General features: G+C 39.3%; 1 protein-coding gene across 2 annotated transcripts in view; it reads right to left on the minus strand.

Annotated features, from left to right (window-relative positions):
• Positions 1–12862, minus strand: part of LOC102473350 (integrator complex subunit 6-like) — a 40402-nt gene extending 27540 nt beyond the window's left edge. The window contains exons 1-6 of one of the 2 annotated variants that reach the window (XM_027776678.1): positions 12716–12862; positions 11337–11426; positions 10879–11062; positions 10490–10618; positions 6813–6976; positions 2549–2701 (exon numbers count right to left, since the gene is read on the minus strand). In XM_027776678.1, the coding sequence (XP_027632479.1) occupies positions 2549–2701; positions 6813–6976; positions 10490–10618; positions 10879–11062; positions 11337–11426; positions 12716–12835 (840 nt within the window). In that variant the 5' untranslated portion in view covers positions 12836–12862. The remainder of the gene's footprint in view (positions 1–2548; positions 2702–6812; positions 6977–10489; positions 10619–10878; positions 11063–11336; positions 11427–12715) is intronic. The other variant, XM_027776677.1, reaches the window with a different exon arrangement.
• Between the last annotated feature and the right edge of the window lie 349 nt (positions 12863–13211).

Below are 13211 nucleotides of genomic sequence, written 5' to 3' on the forward strand. Positions count from 1 at the left end.
TTTGAGTCCCGGACCTGGTAGCTTGCTTTTTCACTTTCCCTCTCTCTCTCTATCTCTCTGGTCAAATAAAATAATAATAATAAATCAAATTAAATAGAAGTTTTTGAAAATGAATAAATCTTTCTTATGTAATGTTATTACTTCACAAAACCTGAGCTGTCTTAAAATATACTACTAAATTTAGTGTCATAATTTGAACCTTGGTAAAACAGGGAACAGTAATAAAACATGCTGGATTTTATTCCTGAGGGTGTATATCAGATGAAGGGAAAAATTCACATAAAAGATAAAAAAAAGACACCTAGAATTCCCATTAAAAAGGGACTGTTTTTTGTTTTTCTCTTGCTCTCACCCTCCCTCCCTCTCTAGCATAAGCCCTCTAGTTTGTCAGAATTCTTTATCACCCAGATTCATAGACTTCTTGGGTTCCAAAAGATACTATTCCAGAAAAAGGTAAGTGTCCAGTGCAAGGCCACATAGTTGGTGGTAGAGCTAAGATTCGAATCCAGTGTCCATTCCAGTTCTGCTCAATTTCCTGGCTCCTGATTCATTTTATTCTTCTTCACTCCCACTAATTCATCACATTAAAAATATTCTAAAATGAAGTAACATAACATACAGAAGAAAGACATATGGCATATCTGAGTGGTTGTGCAGGAATGAGGACAGGATTTTTAAAGTTCCTTTGGAGAAGGTATACAAGAAATGTGACATATAGAAAAGTGGATTTATTTTAGAGAAAAGGTATACTTTGTAATTTTATTTGCTCTCATTGCAAAAATGCTTTTCAGCCCATAAATTCAAACCTCCTATGTTTGTTTTATGCAAGCATTCTGTTCTCCATTCCTCCACACTGCTAGCAACTTTGGGGTCAATTCTAAGTCCGTAGCTTGACGAATGTTTACAAAAGTGAGTGCGTGTGTGTAGACAGCACTCAGGTCAAGAAACAGAACCCGACCAGAAATTTGTCAAGTTCTCTCTGGTCACTACCCTCCATCTCCCAAGAAAAACCACTGTCTTGACTTCTAACAGAGCAATTGTATTTCTCTGAGTGTATATGCAGAGAATCACACAATATGTGATCTTTTCTGTCTGGCTTCCTTTGCTCAATATTATGTTTGTGAGACTGTTATATTTCTTGCACTTTTACATACTTGCTTTAAGTCTGTTCCTTTTTTCTAACAGGTTTTAGCTTCGTGGGAGAATTCAAGTAGCTTACTGAAAACTGCTAGGAATAATCACACGTTTTAGATTGAAACAGATGGCAGTCTGAAAGTGTTCCTTGTGTAAATTGAACCTAACAATTACTGATTACTTTATGGTCCTGTAGTTTAGAAATAGAACATCCTCACAGTGTAAGACTTTTTTTCTCCCTTTACTGGGGGAGAGAGTAGAGAGAGAGAGATAGGTCCATCTTCGATAGGGTCTCGCTGTGTTGCAATCCTCTTGCCTCGGATTCCCAATTAGCTAGAAGTATGGGCACATGAAGCTGCATCCATCGTGTTCAGGCTGGCTCAGAAATCAAACCTTTCACCCCTGTGAGGCTTCCAGCCTCCCAAGTGGTGGCATTACCTGTGCACCACCGTGGCTAGACCAAAGGACCTTTATGTTTTATCCAAATAAAAAGGCTGTGACTAGCATGTTTGGATTTTTACAAATTAAACCCCATAGGGGACTCTATTAACCAACCACAACCAGCAAGCCCTTTTGCATGAAGTATAACAATTGGAAGAGCCAGAGTATGATGACCTCTGTGCATTTGTCTCATCCAAGTAAAATTCACACTATACACACCAGTGTGTTTTATACTCCAGGAAGGAGAGATTTATTTCATCGTACTAATACAGAAATTAGTTTCAGGGCTTATGGTTTTTATGTTCTCTGCCTACAATATACTGTACTTCCAATCTGTCAAATTCAAACTAAGGGCTGAGAATCTTGCTTCAACTGCAGAGACCATACCTGAGTATTTTACACCCTTTAAGTTAGGGATTATTAACCTGAGGTCCATGGACAGGCTTTGGAGGAAGGCCCCCCGAAATCTTCAAATACCTAAGTTGCATCAGACGATGCTTCCTTAAATAGCAATGTACAGTAACAAATGATTCATATCAGTCTGAGATGATTTGGTTGGCCTTGTTGCTTATTTGACAGCATGTCTTTTTTTCTTTTCCTTTTTAGAGAGAGATTTTTCACTATAGGGCACGTATGTTTGCCAGAGAGACAGAGAGAGACAGAGAGATAGAAAGCAAGAAATCACCCCCCACGGAGGATGGCCACGCCACAATCCCTTCTCTTTTACTCTCCTAGGATTTTGGGCACGCACGCACACTCGCCCGTTGTGTTTTAAGCTGCTGGGTTTGGGATTTGAACTGCGGCCAACCACCTGGCTGTCAAGTGATGTAACCATTGCACCATCTGCTGGTTCCTGACAGCATTTCTAAGAAACATTATTAATAGACTCCAGATTAACCTTTGAAATTTCATAAAACAACTCCCAGATCCCAGAGTGGTGACAGACATTTGGCTAATAAGTAAGAATAAGTACTTGCCAGCAGGTATGGGGAGACTTTCGTTCCAAGATATACTGTGTCAAGGGTGAAGGTTCAAGTTCATATTTGTCGAAGGGAAGTTTGTCTATTACCATGGGCTCACAATCTACACAGGAAAACCTCACAACAGGATGAGATGTTCGTGGAGGCTATAAAAAAAGGAGAGGAAAATATAGTCAGGTATCAAGCAGGCTTACATATCTGGCAAGTCTTCAAATCCTTGTCTACTTTGTTAAACCATCACTGAGATCCATCCTGTGTTTTGAGAGAGGGTTATTAGATCTCTAGGAATCACAGTGGCTTCCAGGGGCGAGGAGTCCTCAGATTCTCTATCGGCATCATCTACTTGGCATTAGGAAGAGAAAAAGTGAATACAACACTCATGACTAGAACTTCAGTCAAGTTAAAAAAAAAACCCAAACAGAGACCAAAAAAGCCTGCTTTGAGTATGTTTCAGAAGTTTTATGAGCCACAGATGAACCCTGCCTTTTGAATCCACTCTGCAATCTCCAGCCCTTGCCTGCCCTTCATTCCTTTGTCCATGAGGTCACAGACAGTACAAATACTGCTGGGGAAGAACTCCATGAAACCTTCTAACGAGGTAATGGCAGAGCTCCAGTCCGTAACGACCAAGTTGAACAACAGTAAAGCATGGAAAGGGCAGGACAGTGGCTAACTGTGGAAGTGCAGTGGTTAGTACAACACTGCATTACTGACCCCACGTGGGAAGGTGCCACATCCGTGTCCTGGGTTCGCATCCCGGGGTCTCTTTATGGACACTGCGAGAAGGCCTGCATGCCTCTGATCCAGGCTGACTGAGGCTAAGGGTGAATCAAGGCAGGATGACCCTGTTGGGGTGCCCTTTTCTTTCTCTTTCTCACTCTTGGTTTGGTTTTGTTTGTTTGTTTTTTTGTTTTGCATACAGTACAGGTGCTCTCCAGAGACAGAGAGAGGAAAAGTGAGTCATCAACCCCCGAGGGAGATGGCCACACCACAGTCCCTTCTCCTTCATTCTCCTCCTGGGATTTTGGGCACACATACCTGGTGTGATTTTCTTTTCTTTCTTTCTTTTTTTTTTTTGAGAGATGTTTGCAAGTATTTACTGGAGTGACAGAGAGTGAGAGAAAGAGAGAGAGAGAGTGAGAGAGAAAGAGAGCAACAGAAAGCAAGGAAAGGGTAATTTCTCCTGGGGGAATAGCCATGCCACAATCCCTTCTCCTCCATTCTCCTCTCAGGATTTTGGACACACATGCACACATGCCCAGCGTGAGTTTTAAGACACCGGGTCTGGATCTTGAACCCCAATAAACTACATGGGAGTCCAGTGATGTAACCATTCCGCCATCTTTTAGTCTCAATAAACTTTTTTTTTTTTTAAAGAGATTTTTGCTATAGGGAGCATGTACTCACTGGAGTGGCTGAGAGAGACAGAAAGTGAGAAATCACCTCCCAGGGGTGATGGCCACACCTCAATCCCTTCTCTTCCAGTCTCTTATCAGGGTCCTGGGCATGCACGCACATGCTCTGGGCATGAGTTTTAAGTTGCTAGGTCAGGGACTCGAACTACAGTTGACTATGTGGGAGTCCAGTGATGTAACCATTCCGCCATCTGCTAGTCTCAATAAACTTTTTTTTTTTTAAAAAAAAAAGATAAGATAGATACTGATAATGAGCCAGTCACAGCTCCATAGCTAAACTAGATTACTTTCATTTTGTTTAAAGAATTATTTAATTTTATTTATTATTATTATTTTTAAATTTTGCCAGAGAGAGAGCGAGGGAAAGTGATGTGGGAATCCAGTGCCTTAATCACTACACCACCTGCCAGTTGCAATTACTTTTATTTTTATTCTTATTTTTATTTTAATAATTGTTTAAACATTAGCTCCTACACTATATCACCTGTGTTTTATTTTTCAAATTAATTTCAAGATTTTTAAAAAATAATTATTTTAATTAATTAATTTATAATTTGACCGGGGGGGGGGGAGAGAGCAGAGGGGGAAAAAAAAAGGGAGTGAGAAAGCAAGCCACCAGGTCTGGGACTTGAACCACGGTCACCCATGGGGAGTCCAGTATCCTTAACCACCATACAACCTGCCAGCCCCAAGATGGATTATTTTTAGAAGATTTATTTATTTCACAAATGAGAGAGACAGGGTGAGACAGAAAGAGATATTCACCAGCAACAGAATCCTGATGCCAAGATCTACCTTCAGGCTCAGCCTGGATCACGGGCACACACATGCCCAGTGTACTCAGGGAGGTCTCCAGATGTAAAACAGGAACTCTGCCAAGTGAGTCAGCCTCATAGTGCACTGTGCTTTACTGCTGTCTGGCTATCTGCACCACCACCACCGTGGCCCCACCAAGATGGATCTTTGCAGTGTTGGTCACACCCACATGCTTGTCTTGATTAGCTGGAGCTGGGGATGCTATTGGCTAGACTGCAAAGGCCTGTGTGCCTGAGGTACCAGAGCAGATTAATGGTGAAGTCATTTTATTAACAGAGGTTGTTCATGTGACTAGCAAAGACCAGAGAGAGCAAGTGAAACAGCAAGAACCACGTGGAGAGACGGAGAGAGAAGACAAGTCACAAGGTCAGGAGTGAGAAGTGGGTTAGCCTATTCTTGCTGAGAGACCTCTAAGACCAATATGACTATATAAATGACCTCTGTTCCTTTATAAAAGGGAAAAACGCCCTCATTTGCCTTTATAATTTACAAACCTACCAGACGTTTGAGGGTTGAGGACCAGCAGCCCTCAAATGAGCTTTGAAAGACTGAGGAATAGTAACACAAGCTACATATTGGTTACTTGGGATTTCTTTTATTCTAGTTTTTCCTGGTTTCAGTTTTAATTAACCTTGAGAAATAGTCCTGACTTCTTAGATTTGAACATGTGAAAAAGCAATACAGCCAAAAGTGAAACCCCATCACTAGCGATAATGAAGTAAATCTGCCACAAAAGCATTTACACTGGGGTTGAAGAAGCTGAGATTTGACAGATGTGCCACCTTGGAGCTCCAAGGGGAGGAGGGGGATATTCACTTTCATCCACAGCAGGGGCTGAAAAGGCTCTTTAGTGTTACACTCAGGGCCACTCTTGAAAAAAATGCAGCAGCCTAAAAATGGTAATCCAGGAGAAAATGCAGTTTCCTGTCAGAAATTTCATTTTTTTAAAGAATTATTTTTTATTTTAACTTGATTTATTTTAATTTGACCAGAGAGGGACAGAGTGAGAGAGAATGAAGTGAGAGAGAGAGAGAGAAAGTGAGAAAGCAAGCTGCCAGTTCTGGGACTCGAACTGTGATTGGCCATGTGAGAGTCCAGCACTCTTAACCACCACACCACCTGCCAGCCCCTGCTGTCAGAAATTTCTACAATTTAGGCAAAATATAGATTAGCTGGACCAGGACAGAGATTAACTAGAGGAGTAGTGATCTGTTTGTGCCCAACCCCAGCCCTAGCCACACAAGAGAGATTATTACACCTCCTTACATTGGTGGTTGCTGGGGGGGAGGAAAGAGAGTGGGTTTCATACTGTCTCACAATCACTGCTTCCTAAAAAACAAACAAACAAATCTACAATCCTTCTGGTATTAGAAGCAACTAAAATTTAAAACCCTCTTCTCCCAAATGCAGAGACCAAAAAGAGAAAAGCCTTTGCTCAGAGATCATTTTTAAAACACTGCTTAAGTATCCATCATCAAAAGGTGTTTTGCTATGGAACGGAAGTTCATTGATTACAGAAAGATGACAAGTAGGTTCACCAAGTTCCATTAGGTTTCTACTGACTCCCTAGGATGCTTCTGAATATATTTTGAATATGTTAGTAGAATCCGTCCACTGTGGAAACCCAGTTCAAATTTCCTGAGGCTGCCTGTGCATGAAAATCAATGTCACTGCATTTTAGACATTGTGTTTACCACACAACTCAAGCCACTCAACTCTGAAAATAAAAACCAGTTGCAGACTCAAACATAGTAATGCGTTAACATTCAAAGAAGGCGGTTCACGTGGCAAAGACAACTGAAAAAAAAAAAAAAAAAAACAAGAATGAAAAGTACCAGAAAATCAAGGAAGCCCTCCCTTGCTTTGGGGCATAAGTTAGACTTCCAGCAAGACAGAGAGGTAAAGGAGGGAAGACTTACTTGCTTTTGGCATGGCTTAAAAGCCTCAAAAGTCTCTTCACAGGTTCACTGTAATAGGAAATTGAAAATGCAGAAAGATGTTTACCTTTCTGTCTTATGACACTTACTAGTGAAGGTAAATTTTGATCTGGCCAAAAAGATTCTGGAATTGGCCAGTGTCCAACAGGAACACCAGTTTTAGAGTTAGGTCGTACATAAATGAGTTTATGACAATTATGCCACGGTTGAGCAGCGAATGAATTGCTTGACCTAGATGAATCCATGAGTCCATCTAAAAGTGAAACAAAAGACAAACTAAGTCATGAATTTCTTTTAGCAGCTATTGATCTTCTTGTATAAAGTTTTCAGGTAAAAAAGCAAAATACAAAATAACGCAAAGACAAAGATACAGAAAAATGAAAGGACAAAAATTGACTCTTAGTTTTACTAAATGTTCTCTTTAACAACTCTTTTCATCGAATTTGACACCTCCCAATAACCTTAACCTACTCTGAGAATATGTAGTCATGCAGAAAACTACTGTGAAACTAGCTTTAAATTTTCTGAGACGAAATAAATGAAACGCCAAACACCGCAGCTGCTTTTCAAGAATTCAATGACCAAATTAGTCAAATGAAATCATTCATTCCTCAGTATCGTTTTCGTTTTTGGAATCTGATGAAAAGATCATAAATTCCATTTATATATTATTTCTATTTGTGATTAGATGAAGAAAGTATTTTCTACTGGAGAACTAGACCCATGGCCACAAAGGCAAAGTAGAAGTACAAATTCACTTAAAAGTAGAAAGAAGCTGACAACACAGTCGATGTATAGTGAGGCGGGGAGAGCAAATGCTTCAGCTATTGCTAATTCACTCTAATTTCTCCACCCATCATTAAAAGTCCAGGGAAGGGGCCAGCAGGTGGCACAGCAGTTACGGCACTGTACTCTTACATGACTGACCAAATTCAAGTCCTGGACCTGGTGGCTTGAAACTCACACTAGGTGCGTGTGTATGCATGCCCAAAATCCTGAGAGGAGAATGGAGGGGATGGGACTGTGGCATGGCCATCCCCCCTGGAGGGGTGATTTCTTGCTTTCTGTCTCTTTGCCTCTCCAGTGAGTACACTCACCCTAGCAAAAACCTCTGCCAAAAAAAAAAAACCAAAAAAAAAAACTCCATGGAAACTGGTTATTGTATAATGCTAAATAATGCATCCTGAATTCATTTGAATTATTTAAACTACTATATATCACTTGCCTCCTCTCTCTCAAAGAAAAAAATAGGGCAAGGCAGTGATAGGTAACCTGCTTCGGAATGATGCATTAAATTATATGAGGGTACTTAAAAAGTTAAGGGGGGGGGCCAGCAGGTGGCATGGTGGTTAAGACAGCTGGATCCCACATGGTTGATTCCCCAGTTCAAGTCCTGGACTCGGTGGCTTGAAAATTACACTAGGTACATGTGCATGTGTGCACAAAATCCCAGGACGAGAACTGAGAAGAAGAGACTGTGGTGTGGGCATCTACTGTGGGTGGTGATTCTTCGCTTCTCCTCTTTCTTTGTGTCTCTCAGCAAGTGCACACTCCCTCCTATGGCAAAAAAAAAAAAAAAATTAAAAAGTTAGAGGGAAAATGAAATTAAAATACAAGCTTATTTTGGTGTAGAAAATTTTGACTCATGAATAGTTTTTCTTCCTAAATAGATTGCCTATGAGCTTTTTGAAGATCTCTTATATTTGTAAAAGATAAGCTTTAATGATTTGAGTCTCACTTTTAACTGGCAGGTCATTTGATTTACTTATTTAAGCATCCTTTAAAATAAATACAGTAATTACATTAAACCAGGAAGTTTACTGTGATCCATTGAGCTCTAGGGAAAAACCTGGCTTCAGAGGACCCCTCTACAGAAGTCAAACTCACAATTCTGGGAATGTGCATTTTTCAGAGGAAAGCGTTCTTAACTTCTATGAAAATCTGAAAGGTTAAGAACTGTGGACAAAGGAGAATTGGAGCTAGAATGAAATCCAAGTTGTTTACACAACTCCGAATCATAGTAACATTTTCACATGAAAGTTCCCAGCTCACACTGAGACAGTGATCCCAAAATCATGGACTGAGTGATCAACTGGTGACAACATTATATATGATGAATTAAAACAGGGTGTAAGGCCTAAATCATCTATGGGATGTATTCTAAACTTGGGAACTCCAGAAATCCCTAAAATTATATGTAAAATTGTGCATGTGTATTACCTACCATTTTTCTAGGGAAAGGGGTCTGAATTTTCCCAAAAGCTTCTCAAAGAGAAAGACAGAGAGAAAAAGGAATGGGAACCACAGGATCTACTGCTTCAGACAAAAATACGTAGCTTCCTGTACTGTGTACTGGGCCCCTTTGTTCCTGGCAAAGGCCATAAGAATGCATGGATCAGATCAGACAAGCACTGTGGAATAACAGAATCTATGTATACACATGTATAAATGAAGGGACTTCAAAAAGTTCATGGAAAAATGAATTAAAATACAAGTTTATTTTGTTGCGAAAATTTTTAGAATCCATGTATCACTTTCCCATGATACAGATTTTCCCCAAACTTTTTGAAGGCCCCTTCGGTGTGTGCAAACTAATAGAATGAGAAGCAATAATTTAGAATATAAATCTAAGGAAGTCTTGCAATGCATTTCCATGGTGCTCTTTAGCTCTCTGATCCCTTTGAAAATCACATGCATTCAAGTAGTTATAATCATCCCGTTACCAAGGATCTGGAGATTCACTACTATTTAATTCCCCCTACACCAAAGTAGATTTGCTTTTTATCTATTTTTAAAAATAATTATTTATTAAATTTAATTCATCACTATTATTATTTTTAAATTTGCTACAGGGCACATGCACTCACGAGAGAGGGAGAGAGAGAGAGAGAAAGTGAGAAAGCAAGCCAACAGATCCAGGACTCAAACTGGTCAACCATGTGGAGTCCAACACCACCATGCCACCTGCTGGCCCTGCTTATTATTTTTTTTAATCTATTTTTAGGTATTGAATTTTCTGTAAAATCTCATTGCAAGAGAAAAGATTCTGTAGTTAAGAAGTGACTGGCGGGACCAGCAGATGGCATGATGCTTATGTTGTTTGACTCCCACAAGATTAAAACTCAAGCTGGGCGTGTGTGCAGGTATGTCCAAAATTCCAAGGGGAGAATGGAAGAGAAGGGATAGCAGAGTGGCCAGGACCCCTGGGGATTGATTTCTCACTTTCTGTCTTTCTCTGTCTTTCTGATGAGTGCACACGTCCTATTACAAAAAAATCTCTTTCTCAGAAAAAAGGTGATTTTATAGGCTATTAGCATTTCCTAGATAAACATTCACAATCTCTTGCTGACATGTAGTAACTATCACAGATTTCACAAAGATAGCTAGCACATCTGGCATTCACAAAACCAAAACTAAATTAGGACTTAGGTGGCACCCCCATATTAAGTTCCCAGATATTTTGTGAATAGAGAGGTGAATGTGTTAGTTAGTGTAATCCCAAGACTGGGACCAGGAAACAAAAACTGGGCCAGGAACGGGGGAATTTTCTTAGGAACATCTGACATTAGGTGAAAGTGACTTGAATTTAGCCACCTGACAGACACACACAGGCAGTGAATGTATGGTAGTTGTTTGGATGGATGTTTGTAACTGCTCAAATGCATGCGGATAGTGAAGATTGTGCCCATTATTTGGTCACTATTTACTCAACTCAGATCATTCTCTTATATACCACTTTAGGGTGAAAAAGGTTTATCTACTGTACCTTCTCCAATAGGAAGTGGATCTGGTCCCGTCTTTTCAAAATTAATAACTACACCACTCTGAACTTTTTGAACTAGCGATTCTAAACATTGATTCAACATTCTTTGTGTTCTAACACAGTAGGAGCGACCTATACCAGAAAGAAAGACAAATAGCAAATGTTTGTTCAAATAAAGTACTGTTTTATACTATAAAGCGTTTGAAATGCTAAAATATAACTTGAAAAAATCAAAACTACATTGGCAGCAAATATTGTACCAATGATAAGCTTAAGTAGCGGAGTCAAAATATTTTGAAGGAAAACAAGTAAAGACTGGATATGACATTTAATGAAAACTGTATTCTGCTTCCCTGAATTCTCCCTTCAGAAAAATGAAATGTCGCCAATACCTCCTGTGACTTCACACATCTGTGTGATGGCCGATTCATCAGTTGGTACACTCCCTAGGTGCTCTGGTTCGGTAGAAGCCACGCCAGGCAAACGCAATACTAGAGCAAATAGCCTTTGATCCCAGCGAAAAGGTTCTTTGGTTAGTTCACTTCCAGGCAGAGGAGAATTCAAAGGAAGATGAAGCTGATAAGGCAAAATTTGAAAAGGTTTATCAGAACAACTTATTAAAAAAATGAAGAGTCGAAGGGTTCATTGTTCTTTCATCTGAGCTATTAACACCAAATCACAGCAAGACTTCCACATGAAAGTGGAAATTTGATTAAATGAAGCAATCTTTCAATACCGAGATGGAAGGTCTGACCAAACTTAATTCTTAACTCAAAATAGATGCCTCCCACAGAAAATAGCTGCGAGTTCTCTGCCATTTAAATGAAAGTCTTAAAAAATTAAATCTCACCTCTTCTTGCACACCAGCAGTACTTGTTAACTTGTTTCCAACTGTGATGGTAATTAAAATAGATGGTTCTAAAAAAAATGGATTTCTCCCCTAAAATACATTTAAAAAGCATTAGAGCCTTGTAAAGTAATACAAGGTTATTTAAACTTTTACAATGGTCTTGCCAATGATCTCGCAAGTATATGAAAAAACTTACTTGGATAAATAAGGAAGGGATTAGGAACTCCAATGGATGGGATTCAAAATAACAATCCCAGGAGAGGTAACATTTAGTATAAACTGAGGAATTTTTGTAATTCAGGAATCCCCAAACCTTAACATTCAAATCCCTCTCTCCCTCTGCTTTCTAGGTAATCATCAAACAGTAACATTACAATAGCAGAAACTGAAAAATTAGAAAGTACCATAGCAGGGAGGACAACTATGGATGCTACAGACAATGTGGTAGGTAATAGGGGCTGAGAGGGATGGGATCAGGGGAAAAAACAACACATTTAATAGGCAAAAAAAATGAGAAGTTATCTGCTGATGATAATGCATATGGTAATGTCCCTGACTTGACTAATATGCACTGTATTCATGCTGGGGAAAGCCATGTTGTACACTGTAAAGATGTACAGTGATTAAATCTTTTTAAAGAATTATTTTATTTATTCACTTATTTTAATTTAATGAGAGAGGGACAGAATGAGCAGGGGGGAGAGAGAGAGAGAAAGCAAGAAAGCAAGCCACCAGGTCTAGGACTCAAACCATGGTAGGCCATGTGGGAGTCTAGCACCCTTAACCACTATGCCACCTGCCAGCCCCAAATATTTTTAAAAATACACATATTCTATAAAAAAAATAATGACATTGAAAAGATTATAACAACCTATCATCTATACTCACAAACCCATTTGCCTAAGTCAAAATATCGTTACAGAGAGGGGACACTAGTGAATTATGTTCTGCAACTTGGACAGTGACTGTGGCTATGGTGGACAGCTTTTAGAAAGTAGGAATGGACAAAGGCGGCAGCAGCAGCAAATGTTGTTCTGCCTTCCTCTTATTCTAAAGCTTTTCCATCAGACTAAGGGAGGTAGGGCAGTTAAGGACACTGGAAGTTTCTCTCCCATTGTCTTGACCAATATATGTCAGTAATTGATACATCCCATTTTCAGACCTCTAATGAGCTAATGGTAGGTAATTTTCACTATTTTATAATTAAGTCACAAGAGTCCCCCCCCCAAAAAAAGAGGAATATTTAAAAATATTTATTTAAAATAAGTATCTTTAGAGGTTATGACAAGTAGCAAAAACTTGGTAAAAATGCCCAATTTTAAATTCTTACCCCAGGTCACCAAAATAAATTAGCTGTACTCACTCAAAATATTTTTTACCTGTCCATAATTGTCTATTCCAGATATTAATCTATTGAGATTTAACAAATCAAATGAGGATCTTAGAGCCTGACCAAGAGTAGTCAGTCCAGAAGCCTGAAGATTTTTTAGTTCGCTCATGAATGTTGCGTGATTTTCCTTCCAACCAGCCTGAAAATTAAACATAAACAAAGAAACTTCCAATTATACAATAACAATATATAATGTACAAACAGCCATTAAACAGTAAGTAGCAAACCCCTAACAAATAAATTGTTTCTTACCCTAATTTTATTCTATATCTTGACTGATGAAGTGGAACTAAAGCAAGCAATCCATTTCCGAAATATCTGCCAACTTTAATGATCAAGGGCAAAGAACTCGAGCAAAATAATATGGCCAGAGGGCTAGTTTCCTATTCAGGCTCAAACAAACCCACCAAAATACCTCAGATACATTAGCTGGACACTGAACTGAGGATGAGCATGGAGTAAGGAAGAGAGGAAAGGATCATCCT

Source organism: Tupaia chinensis, unplaced genomic scaffold (genome assembly GCF_000334495.1).
Source record: "Tupaia chinensis unplaced genomic scaffold, TupChi_1.0 Scaffold000706_1, whole genome shotgun sequence".
Taxonomy (NCBI): domain Eukaryota; kingdom Metazoa; phylum Chordata; class Mammalia; order Scandentia; family Tupaiidae; genus Tupaia; species Tupaia belangeri.